Genomic DNA, 21,268 nt, shown 5'->3' on the forward strand with positions numbered 1-21,268 from the left:
CTCCCTTCCCATCCCATAATATCACCTGTTAAAGTACAAAGAATTAATACCTAAAGGTTTGTTGCAAAGAACTGGGCTAAGTTATCCAACTTTCCAACAAATATAGCTATACTAAGTGTGGAACTGCAATTCTGTGTGGAGTTACATGAAAATATTTTTTTGGGTACGTTGGAACAAAAAAAAAAAAAAAAAAAAAAAAAAAAGAAGCCCGGGCCCTTTTTCATGAACTAAATCTTTTTTTTTTTTTTGTGAAGACAAACCAAACACTGGCTTTAATCAGCCTTCCTGATCTTTTTGCACAACTTTGCAGTTAGATGTCATCAAATCCTCAACTGCTTTAATCATCAGGTGGCGATTATAACTTTCTCCTTGTATATTCATCACACACATTTGTGCCGTAACCTGCCTTGTGTTCAGTAAGATGTGTTGTGTTGCAGGAAGGATGAGGATCATTCAGAAGTGGAATTGAAAGGATGATCAAGATTCAGTAATTCCTGAAATCCTGGTGATTTTGAAGAAAACCTCTGACCTGTTCATGAGCCAGTCAGTCTAAAATAAAGAAATAAACATTAACAATGTATCTGAAGTAAAAGCATTGCCAGTGTTGCAGATTTGTGACAGCACATAAAAGAAGACTTCAGGCCATTTCCTGCTCAAAACTATGACTTTATTGAGAGCAACTAAATGTATTTAGGAAACAAAATGGTTTTCTGCCAATTCTAAAATAAAAGTGAAAATATTAAACTGAACATTTTGAGAGAAATTTATAAGCCTGGAGGGGTGAAGACCATGAGGTCACTTGGACAGACAGATTGGCGTATCCTGTCCTTCAGATCAGGGGTGAACAGAAGCAGAGCAGACTCTGCAGTCTGGACCTGAAAAGGACACAATTAACAATAGATTACTTGATTTTTTAAAATCCGAATTAACTTTTCTGTTTAGACTGAAGTTATATTTGGGTGTTAAGAGGTGAACAGTGAAAAATTCGAACCTGTGGTGACTGAAAACCCAACACAGAAGACACTGCTAACAGTGCTGTGGTGACAGAGTGAGCAGACATTGTGGTTATTTTTGTGCACTCAGGAAGAAACATTTTATCTAAAAGGATGCAGTATGAAGGTCTGACATATGACAATGGCCACCTTAATAAAGTACAAATGTTTAAAACCTGCAAACTGCAGCTTTTAACTCTAGAAACACTCACGTGAACATTGTGTGCATGCACTGTGCCTGTGGGCATCAGTCATACCTGAAAAATCTGGCTCTTGCTGTGTAAGCAGTTCCTCACATTGACTTCTTGGACTCTCCATCTCTACATCTGTTGCCCTGGGGGACAAACTCTCTCGACCCACAGCTTCCCTTGGTGACATGCTGCTTCTTTGTGAGGGCTGCAAGTAACGCTCAAAGTCCAACCCAGGAATCTCCTTTAAAAAAAAAAAAAAAAAGAAGTAAAGTCTAAGAGAGCAGTCACCAATCTGGCTTTTTTTTTTTTTAAAGATCAAAACAGGAATCAAATTAACAGGACCTAAAATATGATTTACCTCAATGACTGTGCTATTTGGTGTGCGACACATAGAATTTTGAGTCTCCATATGGACCTGCACAACAGGAGTGGAGATGGGTGACTGGCCAGGAGTTACGACAACAGGCGACAACGTGAAACTCATGGCTCCTGAGGGCTCAGGACCCTGAAGTACTGATGAAGGTGTTTTGCATGGTGAAAGGGAGAGCCTTGGAGGGAGGGACATGTCGTGGATGGCCTCAGCTGGATTTTCAGCAGACTTTGTCAGAAGCAGAACAGGAGCAGTGTCATCTTGTGATGAGGCTTTTTCTGACTGGAATTCATCTGCAAGCACTTCCTTAACAGGTGAGAAACAAAGGGAGCCATTTACAGCTCCCAGTCTGTTTTTGGGCAAATGAGGTGTGCCCCGTTGAGACTTTGGTGCGGGAGTTTGCTCGAGGGTAAGGTGCAGTTGCACCGGAGAGTGTGCAGGCTGAGCAGGAGAAGCAAGCCCCACCGGAGTCTGGGCCAAAGCAAGGGACTGTCGAGTGAGTCTTCTAGATGAGAGGTTTGTGGTGCAGGGAGAGGCTTGTAGCAACACAGCAGCACTCAGGCGGCTGGATCTCCTTACTGAAAACACAGACAAACATAAAACATTGTTATTGGAACAAATATTGGCATTACCAAGGAGAAAAGGTAGAGCAGACAACAAAAACATGACATGAAAAGTAATAGTGTTCTCTTACTAGTTGGTTTGGCTGGGCTCTCCACCTGGAAGAAACCTCCATCAAAGACCACGCTTTCCATTGTTTGGACCACTGATTGGGGTTGCAGCTCCTGAGAACTTGTGCCTTTTTCAACATTTTCAGTGTCTCTTGTCTCTGTCTCCGTCACGGTCACCTGCTGTCTGGCTTTCATGGCTGCTTTTACAGCAGCCAGGCGGGACTTTGCTGCTGCTCTGTTTCCTGTTGGGTTGGTAGGTGCAGCTGCTGGTTTCTGCCAATAGGAAAAGATGTTAAAGTTTGTTTTGTTTTTAAACAAAACTTTTAAAACAACAAGTGCATCAATGAAGAATCTTAAAGATCATTTTAAGAGCCAGTATGTGGATACTGGTAAAATGTGTAAGTCTGCAAACTGGAAGTTTTTTGAGAATGAAAATAAAAAAATGAAGTCTTCACCTTCACCATTTTCCTTTGGCGTGGTGGGGGTTTGCTCTCCTCCACCCAACCTCGGCCCTCTGCTTCTTTGAGAGCATCAAATTTTTTGTTGACATCTTCCACCTGACAGAAGGACAATAAATGTAACTTGTTTGTTTAGAGTCTGAAATAACTTAGTTCCACTCCTATGAGGAACTCACCTGATAATAAACCATGTCCCAGAATCCCTGGAGGTCAGTGCAGGTAGTGATCTTCTCACCACGCCCCAGTTCACAGTCATCTACCAGACCACTGAACTGCTTGAAGCGCTCCTTCATCAGCAGCCTTGCCTGACCGACAGCTGTGCGCATGCGGTCTCTCACTGACAGGAACAAAAATAGCTTCAGTAAGAATTTCTCATTCACTTAATCCTGTTCATTCCCTTGTATTAAAATCAAATCAAATTCAATACGATACTCAAAATATCATGAGAGGATTCACTCACTCTCTTCTGGAATGGACTCATCTTCCACTTTAGACTCCCAGTGGAGAGAAAGAGTTGTCAGTCTGTCCGTCTCTTTGGCAATTTCCGATCTAAATGATTAATAAAAACATTAAAAACCCTTCAAAACACTCCCAATGGATGACAAAAACAGAGGGAAAAACAAAAACAAAACACTACCTGAAGTATGGCACATCATGCTTTGCATCCAGGGGACTTATTGGTGTCGGAGGAGCTGCTGTCTGAGCTCTATGGGGAGGAGAATGGTGAAGAGTCCTGGGAGGAGAGGATTTGTTGGGCTCTGCTGTAAGTTCAACAGTGCAAACTGGGCCTGGAGGAAGATTGAAGCTGGAGCTGGACAGGAAGAATTCACATACACTTTAGATTTATTTTTTTAAAAAAAAACACATTTGTAGTCCTAATCTTCTTTTGTAAGTTTATCTCCTTCTGTAAGTTCAAATGTTCAACCAGACATAGCAATAAAGTTCAGTATTTTAAACATCTTTGACAAAAACAGAATAAGGCCACAAGGAAAACAGACCTTGGTGTGAGGAAGGCTTCTGCTGAGCGAGGAGTAAGCGGCTCAAACTTGAAAGAGGACAAGCCAGCAGGAGCCTGAAAGGTGAAACCTTCTGGAGCAAACGATGGTAAAGGAGCATCCTCTGAAGGAGCAGATGGCTCTGGAGCTTGGACCACTACCATGTCTTCCTCATCAGGACAGGATGTCAGGCTGGGAGGACAAGCGGTTTCTTCCGTTTCCTTTTTCTCAGGCTCCTTAATAAAACCATATCAACTGAGTGATCCACAATTCCCTAAACTGACATATACCATTATGTTTTGTGAGATACAAGCAGAGGCACTCACCTTGGGGATAACAGAGTGTACTGCATTCCTCCCAGCTGCTGTATATATATGCAAGGACATGTACAAAACAGGAAAGGTTGAACAGTTCATTTTTATGAGGAAAAATAAAATAGTTTATTAAGTCAATCATTAAAAAAAAAAAAAAAAAAGGGTGGTTCATTGCCAGCATATGATAATAGCTTTGCAATTTCTCTTTTCACCAGATGGGGGAGCCAGAGGGTTAACAACCACTATGGTTCTGACATCTACATACAGAAACACATTTAAAATAGCTTCAAAAACACAACTTTTTCCATCTATGGTAAACAATCCTGACAGAAAAAACAAAGAAAATTTTTTTCAAAAACTGCTTAAAAGCTTGTCTTTCTTGGTGTAAAAAAAAAAAAAAAAAAAGTACCAGCAGGCTTGTCTTTGGGTTTGTCTTTCATTACAGGAGCTTTTGTAACAGGAAGCCCGTTGGCTGATCTGGCTGATGAAGCTCGTGCAGCAGGTCCTGCTAGACACAGAAAGAAAGACACTGATTAAGATGCAAATACAGAAACACAATAGGGTGACACCAGCACAGTAGCTTCTCCTCTTGTGTATTTATGGCTCTGGTTTTGTCCTCTTGTCAATTACCTGCACAAACTTTTCTTTTGGTGGCAGTTGTTGCAGGCTTAACAGGAGCTACACATGTCCTAGTTGATTTCTCCACTGCAGCTTAAACAAAGGGAAGTCACATTTAAAAAACAGACACTGCTACAGCCGATGGTATGCTGTGTATCAAGCTATTTACCTTTGTTTGCCCTGGAATTTGGATCTTGCATCTTCAGAGGCTGTACAGATATTGACAAAGAAAAACGATGCACCAAGTATGTGTTAATAGACAGTTTATATGGCAACAGAGAACACAGAGGATCTGTGAAAAATATTACCTTTTGCATTTCTTGCTGCTGTTTCATAGAACGGGTAACTCTGGTGCTTTGAACAGTAGCTGCTTTTACTTTTTTCTGAAAGACAACCAAGTTACATGTTCTCAAGAAAAGGTCAACTTTTGTTATCGCTCATATTATAACATTAAAAAAAGAAATAAAATGAGGGAAAGAGGTGAAATACCCTGAATAGTCCTTCATTACCTCTTTATATCTGGTTGAAGGAGCTGGCAGCAAGACAAAAGTAAGGGTGTCCTTCGGCTGATAAAGTCCAGTTTTAAATACACCTTTACACTCCTTTTCTCTCTTTTCCTTTTCTCTTTCAAGAGCTTTCCGCTCTTTCCAGCGGTCAAGCTGTTTTACTCTGTCCTCTTGCGCTTTAGCTGTTTCAAAACAGGTGCGTCACAATTAAGCACATATATGCAAGAATTACAAGCACATAAAAAACAGCAGAACTGCCAGGTAATCAGTTTTACACAGTGAAAAGGTCATATGGCTGTTAGTGCCTTTTACATGTGTGCAGGGAACCTGAAGTTCTTGGTGTGATGGATGATAAAATCATACTTTTGGCAAGTCTTGCATCGTTTTGAGTCTTCTCACGAATGGTCGAGACATTGGTCGACATGATGGAGGCATCCAAGGAGGACATTTCCAGCTCTGGGAGTTTGTCTAACTGCCTGCGTGTGTTAACAGCTCGCTCCCGGTTTTCCTTCTGGGACTGAGACCTTCTTCGTGACATTTTTACCCTCAGCATTGACACACTGGTGTCCCGCTGCCGCAGGTGAGCAAATCGAGACTCCATGTTCAGGTATCTGTAGTTATTGGGGAGTGAGAGTAATTATGCTTTGATGAGTAAACTTCATGTTAGAGAAATCCAAATAACAGAACATCTATTTTTATAATCAGATCATAAGAGGCATATAGTGAACATAAACATAAATTAGTCAGTCAACAAGGCTGGAAGCAATATGTCAGGGAATATATGACCTCATAAAATATGAGAAACCTTTTGAGATACATAAAATATAAAGGCTTTATTAATTGTATATCTAGCACTACTTTGGAAAGAAAAAGACAGTTGTAGTTTCCATATCATTCGTAGTTAAATCTTCTTTACATTAGGTCAACTTATGAAGCCTTTCCATATACAAGCTCAGAATTAGCTTATTTAACATTAGTTACTTCCTTTCTTTAGAACTAATAAGACTACAATTCTTGATGCAGTCCTCATAGTAAAGCTTGCAAATCCATGTTATATGCAACTTCTAAAAATCGGCTGTGAGAAATTTATTTTAGAAAGATTAAGCATCATAACAAAGAGCTAGTGGGATATATAAATTGTCCTAAGGTATAAAGACCATTTGTCTTTGGTATTATTCGTACTACGAATAGTTAAATCAGAGACTGGAAACAAAGCTGAGGATTTGAAAAAAATATCTATCTGAATTACATTAATATAACATGTCCCACGTTTTTGCATTAAATACTACAGAAAATACTATACTATTTAAAATTTAAAAAAAAAAAAAAAGTACAAAGCAACACAGTGTTGATGATTTAATCTTTAAATGTTACAGTGACAACAATTTGTTTTCTTCATAGAAAGGTTTTTACTAATTTATCCTATTCAGCTAGCAATGTGGGTGACGTTACAGCAAAAACGTATTGAAATTTACATTAAAGATATCTCAAAGAAACTAACGTAAAGGATACTTAATGAACCAGAATATGAATGAGTAAACAGTTTTTTATGGAAATTAATTTGAGAAATACTCCCTGTGTCTGACGACCGGACTTAATGTAGTTTACGTAATCATGTTTACAGGACAAGTGATATCCGTGATTTAGTTTATAATACGTATATTAGACAAAATGCAATCACTTAAAATAATACCTTTAAAGTAGATTTTAGAATACTGTAATAAGAACGACGCTAAAATTAGCTACAATTATAAAACCACCTATTAGCTCTGGAGCTAACTCTCCCACCAACTACTAGCATACAACTAAGCTAATAGTACTTTTAGCAACCAATGGCTTACAACTGGTATGCAACATATAAACTTATATCCTACCTTGTTTCTTTTCTAAAAATCCACGTATAAAATCACGCTTTTTGACGTGATATGAACAACTTTACTAAACAACGGGCAATCTTGACGATGCCGAAAATCACAACATATTCGTGTGGTGGCGGTTGATGTTTGAAATACGTCAAAATTGACGCTAATTGGCTGTTTGCTGACTACAAAGCTAGGCTCTGATTGGTTGTTGTTCTTCTTCTTTAGATTTTAATTTGTAGTTACAGCGCATGCAAAATTGAAAGAAACTCAGCGTTATAGGAATTTCTAAAATATTTACATTCTCTTTGCAATTAGATTTTTTTTCCTGTTATATTTTATTTCAACAAATGCTTTCTTCAGAAAAGCTTCGAGTTGCGGAGCACTTGTAGGGCGTGTTAGCTGTCAGTTTATGGAAAGTTTTTTTCCACATGAAAATAACATCAGCTTGTAACAACATGATAAGACCTCCAAGTTTATCTACATCTATCTATCCATCCATCCATCTATCCATCCATTTATTTATATATATATATATATATATATATATATATATATATATATATATATATATATATATATATATATTGCAATGAGATGGTGGATCAGATTAATCTGGACACTGTTTAACCCAGTTCTTTAGATATTTATGTTATAGACCAAAAGAAGATTGCATAACAAAGAAAAAAAAACAAAACACTGGAGCTATACAAAAAATGCCACACCTTTTCTTAAAAAAAAAAAAAAAAAAAAAAAAAAAAAAAGGCTCACGAGCAGCAAATACACTATACTGCAAAAAATATTCGCTCGTCTGCCTTTACATGGACATAATCATGCACTTAAGCAACATCCCATTATTAATCCATAGGGTTATTATAATGGTGACCCACCCTTTAAGTTATAACAGCTTCAAGTTTTCTGGAAAAACTTTCCACGTTTAGGAGTGTGTTTGTGGGGTTTTTTTTGTTTGTTTTTTTTTTTTTAACCATTCTTGCAGAGGCACATATGTGTGGTCAGACATTGATGTTTAAACAAGTAGACCTTGCTTTCAGTCTTCCCCAAAGGTGTTCTGTCCTGTTGAGGTCAGGACGTTGTGTCAGGGCCTGTCAAGTTCTTAGACATCAAACTTGCACATCCATGTCTTTATGGCCATTCCTAGGTGCTAGATTTTAAACACCTATTGCCTTGGAAGTGACCAGAACATTTAAATTCAATCATTTGGAAGTGTGAGGGAATACTTTCGGCAATATAGTGTACACCAGGGGTTACCAACTCCAGTTGTTGAGGACTACCATCCTGCAGGTTTTAGTGTTCCCCGCTGGAATACACTTAACCCAAATCAATGGCTCATTAACAGGCAAGTGCAGACAGAAGATGACAAGTTCTTGAAATAAATCAAGTGTGTTGTACCAGGGAAACACGAAAACTTGCAGGATGGCAGCCCTCGAGGACAAAGTTGGTGATCCCTGGTGTACATGTAACCAAAATTTTTGCACAGGTTAACATTACAGCGCACTTCTATTCAGCGTCTACTATTAAAATAAAAAGATTTTCAAAACGGTACTCTCCCCTTTCAACCTCTTCATCTGGAATACTCCAAACGAACTATAGAAATTCACTTTGTACACTACATAAAATTGCTCCTTAATTTATTTAAAGTTAGTGCAGTCATTTACAAACCACAATACTTTTGATATGATGTCACCTTAAAACTATATCACTGTTCATCAAATGAAACGAGAATAAACTGCTCGGTGCATGTCAGTTTTTAAATTAATTTGACTCAATGTCATGGTGTGGTTCTAAAAAAAAAGACAAACATAATGTAGAGAAAACAAATGAGCAGTAAACAAAATCCTACAAGTATGTACAAAGAAAATGAAACAGTTCATGTACAGTCAAAATCTGGGTTTTTGACAATTAATTACAAGAGAAAATTACAATTTTTGTAGGAAAAATAAAATTAAAAAAAAAACAAAAAACTTCATTGTTGTTTTACAATGCAATTATTGCATTACACTGATGCTGTCACTGATTCTCTGCAATGCTGACAGTTTTTAGTGTGGTCAAACAGCTTTCATCCATCTGCTTAGTCCAAGAAGAATATGTTGTTGAACTGCGTTGCACAAAGTCTCTTAACTTCCTCTGCAGCAGAAAAAAAACAACAAAAGGAGATGAAAATGCATTTAAGAGTAATGTGTGAAGTACTGATGAATAGTCAGTGTTGCCCTGCAGCAAGTGGAGCACTCGCAATTTAAAGAATCACAAACATCCTGATGGGTTGGTTCAGCTAAAAGCTGCGCAGAAAAGCCTTGAGACCAAATTTATTTACCATCTCAAACAACATTTGCATTTTAACTGTTTTATTCTGTTTTTATTTTGGCCGATTGTTTCTAAATTGTTTCGACTCTGGTTGTTTTAAAGGGCTTTATAAATAAAGTTGAGTTGAAAACATTTTCTTTACTTATTTTTTATTGTGGTTCAATTAAGCATTACATTGTTTGTTTACACTCATCTTTCCGACAATTGTTCACTTTGTTGCTAAACCTTTTGTAACTGCAGAATATTCATATAGCGACACTGAAGTTGCTATACACAGTTTAACTGTGCAGCTTGCCACTTCTCCATACTGAGAACTGTCTGCTGAGATAAAGATGCCGAGTATTTCACACAACCACCCTTCAAAAAAGACAAAACATCCCTCTAAACAGAAAGAGAAGGAAAATCCTTGACAGTCATTTTACAACAATTTTTTTTAACCCTTCAGATTTTCCAAAGACATTTAGCTGCATACAAAAACCCTGGTTACACACAAACATACCAATAGAATCACATGCCACATTAATGCCCTGCGAGCTGGGAGTGGATCAAGCAAGTATAGAAAATAGATGGGTGTATGGAGGATGAATGAGAGGTGTCAAGGCACACGTGTCAACCCTGGTGGAAATTACACAGGCAAATTATTTACAAGGTAGTGGAGACCTACCGTTAACTTCAATCAGATTGGCGTTCTTCTGATTCAAGATCACGTACAGCTCTCTCTGGTCTGACTTCTTGCCAACTACCCAGTAGTCTGTCATAGCTTTCACAATGATTTCCTCATCTTCGTCAACCCTGGGAGACAAATCGGAGAAACTAAGCAACAACAAATAAAGGTAGACATATTCATAGCGACTGTACTTTAAGAGTCCTGATTATTAAATGCAATTTTTAAAAAAAAAACCAAGTTACATCATCTAATATATTTAAATACTGATCATGTGTTGTCCTGAATGTTTTTGCACAGAAGATCATTTTTTTCCTGCACACACTACTTTTTGTGAGTCCTCAGATAATACAAAAGATCCATCAAGTTTCAGAGCAACAACTATGACATATGATGTTTGAATTTGAAACTAAATCCTGCTTTGCCGAGATAATCAAATTATGTGATAGTTGTGTGCAGCTGACATCCATTAAGAAACATTTGCACTAACAGCCCAGTTGATCATCTGGTGTGCTCACGTTAAAATGGTTAAAAGCATCACCAAGTAGTTATATAGGGGCTCTGCATTTAAAGGCTAAATCAGAAATTATTTAGGTTTCTCCATCACATATTTACAGTAATACAACTATAAAAGCTGGATGTAATTACCCCCAATTCAGTATTTAATAGTCAAAAACTGCATATGAAATACAAACACACACACATGACCAAAGTGTCTGTTGTCTTCATGAGATCTGTTTTATTTCCTGATGTATGTTTGGTGCTAGAGTTTCAATAAGGATAAATATAGTCGTGGGCCTAAAAGTAAAAAGTGACAACACACCACCTGGACATAAAGAGGAACTGATATTGTTACAGAAATGTATGGGATGCTTATGCCAGTCTAGAGTTTGTCACACAGATGGAAAATGGAACTCCCACATGACTGCTGTCTCATGACTGCCTTGAAGCACAGAAAATCTGCCTGATAGTGTGTAAAAATCACACAGCTGTCTTGAAAACAAGGACATGCAATTTAGGAATGTAATATCCAACACATTGTTGCTGTCTTTGTGGAAGTTTGTCTTTCCAGGCTTGGACACTAAACAGTGCATCTTTTTTTCAACAGGAATGACTCAATTGGAACTACTTTGTGTCTTCAGTCGGAAACCTCAGCAGTGCCATTAACCTAAATTATGGCAACTCGTTACACAAAGAGACACTAAACAACATCTGGAGGCATTGGTTGAGATAGCAACAGGTTTACATGGCCAAAAATCAATTTACCTTGCAAAGTCACAGTTGATGTCTCCCAGGATCTTCATGAGGTCAGGATGGACAGAGGTAAGGCAAACACTTGCAGTCTTCCTCATGTGGATGGTGCTCTTCTCTGCCAGGTTCATATGGTTAAAGTAGATGAACTTAAACTGGGGCTCCTTCTCTGGACTAAAAAGACAAAAAAGAAAAGTGTACATGGAGAAAAAGATTAATCAGAAAGCAAGCGTGTGTTTTAGGGTGCTACATCTGTAGTAATGGTTATGTCATGCTAACATCACCACTGATGCTCCTGAGAAACTGAGATTCTGGATTTCACAGTGACCCTCATGGGTGCTATTTGTTCGCTTTTAAATGAATCTTACATCATTGTTCACCTATATCACAACAAGGTTAAGACGCAGTTTGGATAAGAGATAACCTTGTCGTTAGTATTGTCATCACTTCTTTACAATATGATGTATGAATGCATTCAAATAAGCCATAAAATGATTTTCATCCATGGTGTGTACAATCATCAGGCCAAATTTAGGACACACACACCTGTATGCCAGCTGAGGAATTTGGAACCTCATTACTCATTCAGTGGATTCTTCACTAAGTTGATTACAAGGAGCCCATCAAGTTGCCAGGGCCAGTTTTGGATTACAAGCCAGGACTTATCTGAGTGTAATTGCAGGGGTTAAAAAAGTACAGACCAGGATGCCAGTACTTCAAGCAACACTGCTTGAGTTACCCCTTAATAGTGCCATGATGATATCCTGTAATATTAGAGCCTTGTTTATCTCTGCCAACTTAGCAGACAAATAAATGATGACAGACGATAAATACTCTAGAAATACACAGAGCTACATTTTATGACCAGAGCAAACTATTTCTGACAAATACAAATACACTCCAAAAAGTTTATTTAAACAATGTTTGTTTGGTCAAAGGTTCTTATTAACTTAAAATAAAAGAAGCAACATCATTTGAGCAAGGTACAAACACAGCTGTAAATACAGCAGGAATTATAAGGGAGGTCACTGTGCAACCGTTGCAGAGAGCTGCGCCTTTGATACAGCCGCCACTTTCACAGGTCAGTCCCATCAAGCTGACATGATGAGCCTGTCTTTAATCCCTTTTTACCCATTCCCAAATGAATCCAACTCACACCAGTGTGTCATGTCATAAATCCCTACGATACAATAGCATCTCAGTGATCCCCCCATGCAGTGTGACATTTAAAACTTGTGTCTGATATATCCATCATATTATCTCCTCAGTTAATCATTAGCAAAAGTGTGTTATGCACAATGATCATATGATGTTAAAATATTTGCATTAATTGTGTACGCATGATTTAGGGACAAACGCTAACAGTTTAAACTCTTCCAGTGTCCTCAACTTATAAGTCATGCATAAATACAACGTCATACTGTCATGGTGCCAATCTACCTCACTGTGTGAAAGTTGAGCCTGCATCCGTTACTGCCTTCAGTGACGGCTCACTAATGAATCAGAGGTGGCAGTTCTGACTTGAATAGGTGTGAAATGGGCTTGGAATTCATTATGGGAAATAAAATCTCTAAAATCTTGCTCTGTGTTTTATTATTTCTTCACCCACCCAGATATCCTGCGGTTAATGGTGAACTGTTCACATATATCTGACGCCAACAGGGTAAGCTGCGGGCCCACCAAGCCATCCAGCTGCTCACAGAACTCCCTCGTAAGCTCCACAGAGGCTGGAACAAGATGCAGGAGAAAAGTCAGCCAATATAAAGCCAACATGTGAGGTGAAGAAAAAAATAATAATAAAAAGACAGACACTACAACAATAACAACTGTATATTGAGGACCAGAAGAAGAAATAAACGAGCCTTACCACTGATCATAAAACAGGCCGCAGCGCTCATTGCCTGCAAAACAGCAGATCAGGTTATGTTACCGCCAGAATCTGGGCCACATGGGTTAGAAATCACTTTAATGTGATGATAAGTAATGTGCTAAGCACGCTTCGTTTTTTTAAAATGAGCTGTTTAATCCTCAAAATCCATTAATATAGTGGAATATTTCAAAAATGTGATTTTTATGTGACAAATCCTCCAATCACAGATGAGAAAAAAATTCATCCTGGATTCTAATATGCTTAAAATCCCTTTGAGTGTATGGATGCAATGAGAACTGAAACAGCACACCTTGTAAACAATCAGATGCAGCTCCTCATAGCCATCTTCTGCTGTGACGAATATTTTTGGAAATCGGAATTTGGCCTCCGGATCTTTAAGATTACTAGGTCCAGTTAGAAACCTGAGAATGCAGATGATGGCAGGGTTGGGACAACACACACAGAATATGTGTGAAAGTCAATTGTTTATAAAAAAAAAAAAAAAAGAAAAAAAAAAAGACTTTTTGTATAGCAGAAGGCAAAATCTATCTTACTGGATCCCAAAATGAAGGATTTATTTTACAATCCTCTTACAAACTCTCTTCTGAGTGCATTTTGAAAAAGTTAAGCATCTTTTAAAGCAAATAGCATAGAACGTCACAGGCTGGAGGGTCTAGAAGCGAAGAGATGAGGAGGTAAATATGACACGAGTTTAGACTTAGATCATTTAATGAGACCTGACCTCTTTATGTGGCACTTCACGACAAATTTCCAAGACTGTTTAAAACCCACTTTAATTCAATTCACAGCTACTTTTCTTCTGTTCTAAACAAAGTAATGTTACTGTTTTCATCGGAAGGGAAAAAAAAGGGTTTTCCTATCACATGACAGGCCACACATAAATAGACCTGGACCCATTCCAGCCGTTTCACATCACTCAGATACGAGTTATTTCAGCACGACACAGACATGAATGTTGTCAGTCAGTCAACACTCAAAGCAAACTTTCTTTAGTTACACTGAAACTGAATGTAGTGCCATGCAGTGATACTCTACCTATTGACTAAATCCACAATTTGTTAACCAAGGGAGTTACTGCCTTATCTAATTAACTTGTCAGTTGGAGAAAATAAAATGAGGTCGGCTCACAGACATGCATCTGTCCAAGCGTTTATGTGAATGCACTGTGTACAGTCTTTTTTTTTTTTTTTAAATATCTGTGACATGTTGGCCTGTGAATGACATTTCTCCATGGTCTGCAAGTCTGTTGAGAGAAGGATAAAAAAAAATAAAAAAAAGGTAGGGATGAGGGATTTACCTCCCGTAGTGCAACAGATTTCCTGCAACTTCTGGCCTCAGAGGGGAATCCCTGCCAGCCAACTGAGGAAAGAAAGAGAACAGTTAGACTTCCAATATTTGGGAAAACTATACAGTAAGTTAGAAATATCATGTCAAAGCTAAAATGTTTTTCCATATTTTGGAAAAAATGGAAATGTTTGTGCCATGTAGACTAGATTTAATTATATAAAATAAGCAAAAAATTAGCAACAGCAGCACACAAGTTCCATGCCAACATGGTAGGGGTGGGAAGTTGAATTGAAATTTAGCAAAACATTTTTTGCTTCACAATTTTAAAATCAAAATTTTTTTTAAATAAAAAAAAAAAAATCCACAATAAAATTTTTTGTATTTTTTATTGTTTGTATTGATCTTTTTACTTGTCTTCTTGGGCATTATAGCAGCAGAAGGATGGCTTGGCTACTGTGTTGTTTTTTCCTAATTAAAATCATGAAAAATTACTATGAAAAAACATTTTAACTTTTTTTTTTAGTTTACAAAAATCAGCAATATCAAAGAATTGCAAGGATCCCAATTTAAATTGAATCTGCACCAAAAAAACAAGATTTGAATCGAATAGCATATCGTCCCAGCCCTACAACATGGCATGTTAAACTTTCTTTGATTGTTATTGAAGTTATCCTACTTTTTTCTTATTTGATTCACCTGTTCATTCCACGCTCCCACCTACCTCTGGTTCAGAGTGCCTGGGAAACAGCGAGGTGGTCAAATATTTATACAGGATCCTCATATCGTCTTGTTCCAGCCCACTCCTGCACATAACAATGATGACAAAAGTTAACTAAATGTGTGGTTTTGTGCTTTTATGGAGTTCTGTTAGCAGCGGGATCTTAAAAGCATCATCTGTCCTGTTAGTGAGACTGTGGATGTGATACAATTAAAACACGAAGGAACACAATGCAGCTGCATAAGTTGGAAAATTGTGACAACCTAGCAGTAGGCTTAGTCTTTCCTGTTGGCTGTGTTTTCCTCTCTGGCAGGTATTTGTGCAAGGAACTTGTCAGAACTGCAGTACACCTGAGCAGGATGTTCTCAGCACGTAATGAATCAGATCTGCAAGATCCCGTCTTTCCTCTTTGGTTTTATTTACTGGCCTATGGACAAACTTACTCGAATATTTTCTTGAGTTATTCACTTAAAACTATTTATACCACTGAAACTATGCATGACCTCCTTCTTTTGAGAAACTCAATAGTTAAAAAGCATTGCTGAAAGATGAATGCATTGCATTTGCAGCCATGCAAAACCAATTAATGCTTACACACTGAGTAAGGACGCTGAAAATATCTGACCTGTCAGGGAACACATAAATCACCAAGAGGATTAGGGGTTATGTTCAGGACCACCTCTGTTTATGCAGCATTATATTATGTGTTTGTACTTGCTAATGGTGGGATTTTATTATGGTAATGTATAGCTGAGTACATATGAACATGGCTGTGTGAGATGTCAGATAAGTGTGCAAAAAGTGTGCAGTTTTTACCAGATAAGCTGGTCGTTGTAGAGGAAAGCTGTGTATTTGATCAGGCTCAGGCTCTCCTCCACTCTGTTTACAAAAGACTGGATCTTCAGGTAGGTCATCTTGTCCAGAGGGAAGAAGCTGATGCCACCAAACACATCCAGCAGGTCGCAGGACTGCAAATGGAGAGTCTGCAGATACTGGAAACCCCAGCGTGAACACACATACACACACATGCAGAAGCAAAGAAGAAAGAGGTCAGTTTACCTCCTCATAGTGTTTGATACAGCCCAATAAAGAAAGTGGAATTAGAAACTCTGACTGACGCTCTGCAAAGACGCTTGCATCACCGAGGCAATAAGAAGTACAGACATTCAACCTCTGATGACCATCACTGCAGTGTCTCTCTTTCGCTCTGTCTTTAGGTTACATGGTGGAGAGGGAAGCCCGTGTTAACTTAAGTAGGGTATTCCCTAATTAGAAATGAATTTTTTAAACTTTGGCATGAGTGTTAAAGCCAAGAGTTGCACTGTTCCAGAGAAGTGAGAGTAACATAAAGTGATGACAGGCACTGCAGGTTAGTTAACAACCAGCAGACCGAGCATGACTGTATATATCCTACAGCTTTCCAAGATTAACACGAGTATTTACACAGAAATAACTAAAGACACTTGACTGTTTGCCCACATATTATAAACTCAGCCCAGCCCTTCTGAAAACACACACTGTCAAGGTCTAGTGACTTTTTATAAAGAAATATGTCCAAGACAGCATGTTGGACACTAAATGAAATCCAAAACAAAGACAAATACTTGTCCACCTAGCAACAAAAGAGTTGATAGCCAGATGTAAACAGTCCTTACCCTGTAGAAGAACTTTTCAAGCTTCTGAGTAAGCAGCTCCACTCCCCCGGTTTCCATTGCTCTACCAAATGTGCCATTGAAGAGCTATGGCACACAGAAAACGGATGCTGATAAATAAGGATTCTTTTAGCAACGTACAAAGGCCTTGAGTGGAGGTGTGAGAAGCTACAGCGGAGTCAATATAATAAACATAAATAAACAAAATAAAATAAGTGACTGATCCTAAAACATATTGAAACTCACCTTGTACATACTGTAGCACTGCCTGACTACCGCACCATAAACAGTATCCTACAAAGCGAGACGGAGATACATTATAAAACAGGCAATATTTCAAAAAGAATAAATACGCAAGTGTGTCTACTTACAAGTATTTCTTCTTCTTGATACTCTATTGTGGGAGGTTTACCGTCTTTATTTGGCTTCTCGATCATTGGGTTTCGAACCACCTGAGTATTGCATGAAAAGAAACAAAATAGAACAAAAAGAAAAAAACAAGAATGTACAAAGAAATTAACAAATAAAAGCGAATTACAATCCTAACATAAATAGGGAAGTCTGGCATCAGAAAATGCGACATACCATGACTATCCAGAAGTTCTCCTCGGGTTCAAAGAAAAACTGCCGGTTTTTCTGCGTGTGCAGGGATTTAGCTGGTTTTGTTGGGCAGAACGTCCTGCAGCAAAGACAAGATCATACACTTCCTGTTTCTGGTATATCTCAGGCTACCATAGAAAATACGTGTTCTGGTTATTAATTATGTCAAAGAAAACCATGAAACTGAAGACAGACACTTATCAAATTCCCACCAAAAGGCTATAAAAAGGAACTCCTACACATTCATACATTTACGTTTTACCTGGTGAATTGCACGATAGCCTCACAAAGACCAACGTTTCGGATCTTCTCATTCTTCTCAATATCACTTGGGTGGTAAAACAAAATTTTCTTCTCTTCCTGACAAAGAATCATTGCATTTTCAGTCTAACTGCCCTATCAGGGGTTTTTCCAAGCAAATCAATGAATTTCAGAGTAAAACGCATCCAACATGGGTTTTTCTGAAGTGACTTGCACTCACCTCTCCTTCCCGTGGTCCAAATGTAGGGTTATAAATGAAAAAACTGAGCAAAGATGGTGTGTACTGTTTCTCTTGCATTCCTGAGGCCATTTTGGGGCTGCAAAAGACATAAAGGAATTTATGAAGGAAAGACAATGGATTTATTCAAGTTATGGCACTCCCTCCTTTGAAACATGCTTACCTTATCATGAGCATTAGTGCAACTTGTGTCTGGACTTCCTTTGCTCAATTGACAGATTGGTTAGCATGCCGTGTGCCTGCAGAGGACAACTCTATAAATAACCAGAACTCAATGACAAGTGCTCCTATACACATTATTGACCAAAGTTATAGGGTCAAGTGGCATTTATTCTTCATAATTAATAAAAGGGATTTGGTTTTTGTGTACAATGTGTAACTTTTCATTTTGAAACTGCAGCATAACATTGTTTACAATGTTATCTCATCCACCTGCAGGACACTGTCCCTGAAGAGTTGCAGCACAATTAATTTTCTGTAAGGCAAAGAAGAGTTGTTTGCTGTGTGTTGTCCATCTGTGAATTAGGATCGCACATCATGTTCTTGAAAGAATTTTTTCTTGATAAAGCTTTTGTGATAAAGGCATGTTTGTATCAACTTTTCTTTTTTGTAAGATAAACCAGTGTGTTCCTGTTTGTTTTATTAACTGAGGTGATTATGCTGCTTTCTACTAGGGACGATATTCTTCCTCAGCATCAACACTGTGATGTGTACATGATCAACAACAACACAGCATGAGCAATATCAAGTCAGGTAAATAAACTCAAGCACCTCATGTTACAACTTTGTTGTTATTTAATACACCTAGAAATGTGGAAGAATGCCATCCAAACGCAAAAACAAAGTAACACCATGACTTGCAACATAATTTACTTTAGATAGTATTGACACTTAAGTTCAGTGTGAATACAACTGTGTGACTTGCGCCTGAAAACTTTCCCTCAAAAATGCCAAAGGGAATGCCTTTAAAAAAAATCACTAGAGGAGCAAATATGCACATCCATTTTCAGTGTATTTAGGGCGTTTAACTAAACTGCATACTATTAAAGTAAAAAACAAAAAACTTCTTTTAGGTTACTACTACACAGTTTAGTATATTCATTCACACGTTAGTGCTAAAACTCAGCTTTTATCGTACCTCCTCACATATGAGGAACATGTACTACTTCTTCCACATATTGTTACACACGATGCTGTAAAATCAGTCACGTCAACGTTGTCCTTTAGCCGGCGAAGTCTCGCGAGCTGAGCTACGACACAGAGAGGGAAATCCGTGGCGTTTTCATACATTTTCTTCAAATCCTCAAAAACAGCGGGAGAACTGAGGGAGACTATAGTGCTGAATAAGTACAACTCCTTGAAATGAACCGTGACTCTGTCAGCTACTAAGCGACGCCGACACAGTTAAGGCAGCTAACTGGTTTAGCTGGGTTCTGCTAGCAGAAGACTTGTGCTTTCAGCGAAAATCTCATGGAAAAATGACGGTGATACTCACCTTACAGAGCATACACACAACACATTTAGGCGATCACAGTTATGGAGTGTGTTATTAAAAATAAAAAGCATTAAAATAACATCAGTGACAGGAGATACCGCCCGCATTATACTTTACATGCTTAACTTCCTGGTTTTGACAGCGCAGTGTCACAAACTGAATTGTTCGGTGATTCGCGCTTCAATCTACTTAAAGGTTCCGCTTACAGTGACGAGCCACACTGTTGTGTTCAATTTGGGTCTCTAGAAGTGAAGTGAGCAATGTATCTCTTAGTGTGCGAATCATTTGGCTTGAGACGTATTGAGCAGTTTTAATATAACATGCAATTGACTGATGCAGATATTTGCCCTGCAATGCTTATTTAAGAGCATTTTTGAGCATTTACCCATACACAATAGTATATATTCTTTATTCATTGATTCATTTATTGTCTATTCTAATTCAGAGTACTGCAGGGAAGCTGAACCCTATCCAAGCAATAGTAACTGTACACCCTGGGCGGGTCACCAGTCCATCACAGGGATATTTGAGATGGACTGGACGGTAATATGAAGATATTTTGTGATTATTATTTTATATTTAAAAAACGTTTGACCAAGGTCCCAACAACCGCTCCCTGGCAAAACATGACAGCCCACTGCTCCCAAGTATGGTGGTTCTCAAATTTTCTGAGCCCATCCCTACCCCAATAGACAAATAAGTGATTTGATAATGTAATTTATAAGATGTTTCATCATACAACATCCTCTAAATTTAAGAATGGAAAACTGTCAGAATCATCATTTATAAGAAGGATAATGTGGTTATTAGTTGATTAAGTTCACTGCTGTAACTACATTCCCAAAATCAGCCTCTTTTGTGCGGATAGTAAAATCTGATTTTATAAACCTGTCGGACAGCCCCCTGAAAATATTTTGTCTGGTCTCACATAAGGGTCTTTCTGACCTCCAGTTTGAGAAACACCTCTCTAGAAAATCTAGAGATGTGTTAAATGCAGAGCTAAATTTCCTAGTTAGGATTAACAAATAAAAAATAAATAAATAAATAATAATAAAAAAAAAATTTAAAAAAATTAAATTAAATTTAAACAAAAAAAAAAAAAATATATATATATATATATATATATATATATTCATTCATTCATTCATTCATTCATTCATTCATTCATTAATATATATATATATATATACATATATATATATATATATATATATATATATATATATATATATATATATATATATATATATATATATATATATATACATATATATATATATAGCCCTGCGATGGACTGGCGAGCTGTCCAGGGTGTACCCTGCCTGTCGCCCAAAGCCGGCTGGGATAGGCTCCAGCTTCCCCGCGACCCTGAATTGGAATAAGTGGTTTGGAAAATGAATGAATGAATGAATATATATATGTTAAATATCTAGTATTTGTATTTAGTGCACTTTTATCAATATATGGATATTAACCAAAGACACTGATGCTGTGTCTAATAATATATAATATAATATATATAAAATACAATAAAAGAAAAATCAAAACTGTTAATAGGCACATTTTGAATAAATTGTATTACTAAAATATGGAGCCCAGCATAGAAATGAGTTCACACAAAGTCTCTATTAAATAATCCCTTTTTGTTTTTCGCTTCTGCTATTATACATGTTAAATATATTTTATTGGATTTTGTTTAACATAAACACTTCACGCACATGTAGATTTCCACATTTATTCATTCTCAAAGGTGAGATGTTAACAACGAGCAAGTGAAAAGACACTTCAACAGGTCTTGTCTCTAAAGTGACATAAGGTAGTTTAAAAACTATTTAGTTCACACAGAATTGAATAGAAAACAACTTTAGTTTGTGGGAATGGAAGCTTGGACCAGAAGACTCCCGAGGTGGGGAAA

The 21,268-nt window shown here is 37.6% G+C and overlaps 2 protein-coding genes across 2 annotated transcripts; both read right to left on the reverse strand.

Annotated features, from left to right (window-relative positions):
• Window positions 1-764: 764 nt before the first annotated feature.
• dlgap5 (discs, large homolog-associated protein 5) lies at window positions 765-5,716 on the reverse strand (the record flags this gene model as incomplete). The annotated part of the gene is made up of 18 exons (XM_079260601.1): window positions 765-875; window positions 992-1,035; window positions 1,250-1,424; window positions 1,542-2,131; window positions 2,248-2,497; window positions 2,680-2,781; window positions 2,859-3,019; window positions 3,143-3,231; window positions 3,320-3,493; window positions 3,681-3,913; window positions 4,004-4,041; window positions 4,204-4,248; window positions 4,401-4,499; window positions 4,622-4,702; window positions 4,779-4,818; window positions 4,918-4,992; window positions 5,119-5,297; window positions 5,479-5,716. The coding sequence occupies 18 exons, from the start codon at window positions 5,714-5,716 to the stop codon at window positions 765-767; spliced, it is 2,724 nt and encodes a 907-aa protein (XP_079116727.1).
• A 2,811-nt stretch (window positions 5,717-8,527) lies between these two features.
• Window positions 8,528-19,486, reverse strand: ccz1 (CCZ1 homolog, vacuolar protein trafficking and biogenesis associated). Its single transcript, XM_079260711.1, has 17 exons — window positions 19,354-19,486; window positions 18,022-18,097; window positions 17,841-17,937; window positions 17,622-17,719; window positions 17,345-17,438; window positions 17,131-17,211; window positions 17,006-17,053; window positions 16,763-16,846; window positions 15,924-16,099; window positions 15,111-15,192; window positions 14,400-14,461; window positions 13,392-13,503; window positions 13,079-13,112; window positions 12,821-12,938; window positions 11,227-11,385; window positions 9,961-10,088; window positions 8,528-9,119 (listed from the first exon to the last, which is right to left on the reverse strand). The coding sequence occupies exons 2-17, from the start codon at window positions 18,033-18,035 to the stop codon at window positions 9,064-9,066; spliced, it is 1,443 nt and encodes a 480-aa protein (XP_079116837.1). The 5' UTR covers window positions 18,036-18,097; window positions 19,354-19,486; the 3' UTR covers window positions 8,528-9,063.
• Between the last annotated feature and the right edge of the window lie 1,782 nt (window positions 19,487-21,268).

The sequence above is a fragment of the Telmatherina bonti genome (genome assembly GCF_933228915.1).
Source record: "Telmatherina bonti genome assembly, chromosome: 21".
Taxonomy (NCBI): Eukaryota; Metazoa; Chordata; class Actinopteri; order Atheriniformes; family Telmatherinidae; genus Telmatherina; species Telmatherina bonti.

Excerpts from the sequence above, each read along its gene's own strand:
- ccz1 (XM_079260711.1), bottom strand. Across the intron at positions 17,720-17,840 it reads TTGGACCACGGGAAGGAGAG|GAAGAGAAGAAAATTTTGTT; the intron begins GTGAGTGCAAGT and ends ATTCTTTGTCAG. Across the intron at positions 17,054-17,130 it reads ATCAAGAAGAAGAAATACTT|GATACTGTTTATGGTGCGGT; the intron begins GTAAGTAGACAC and ends CTCGCTTTGTAG.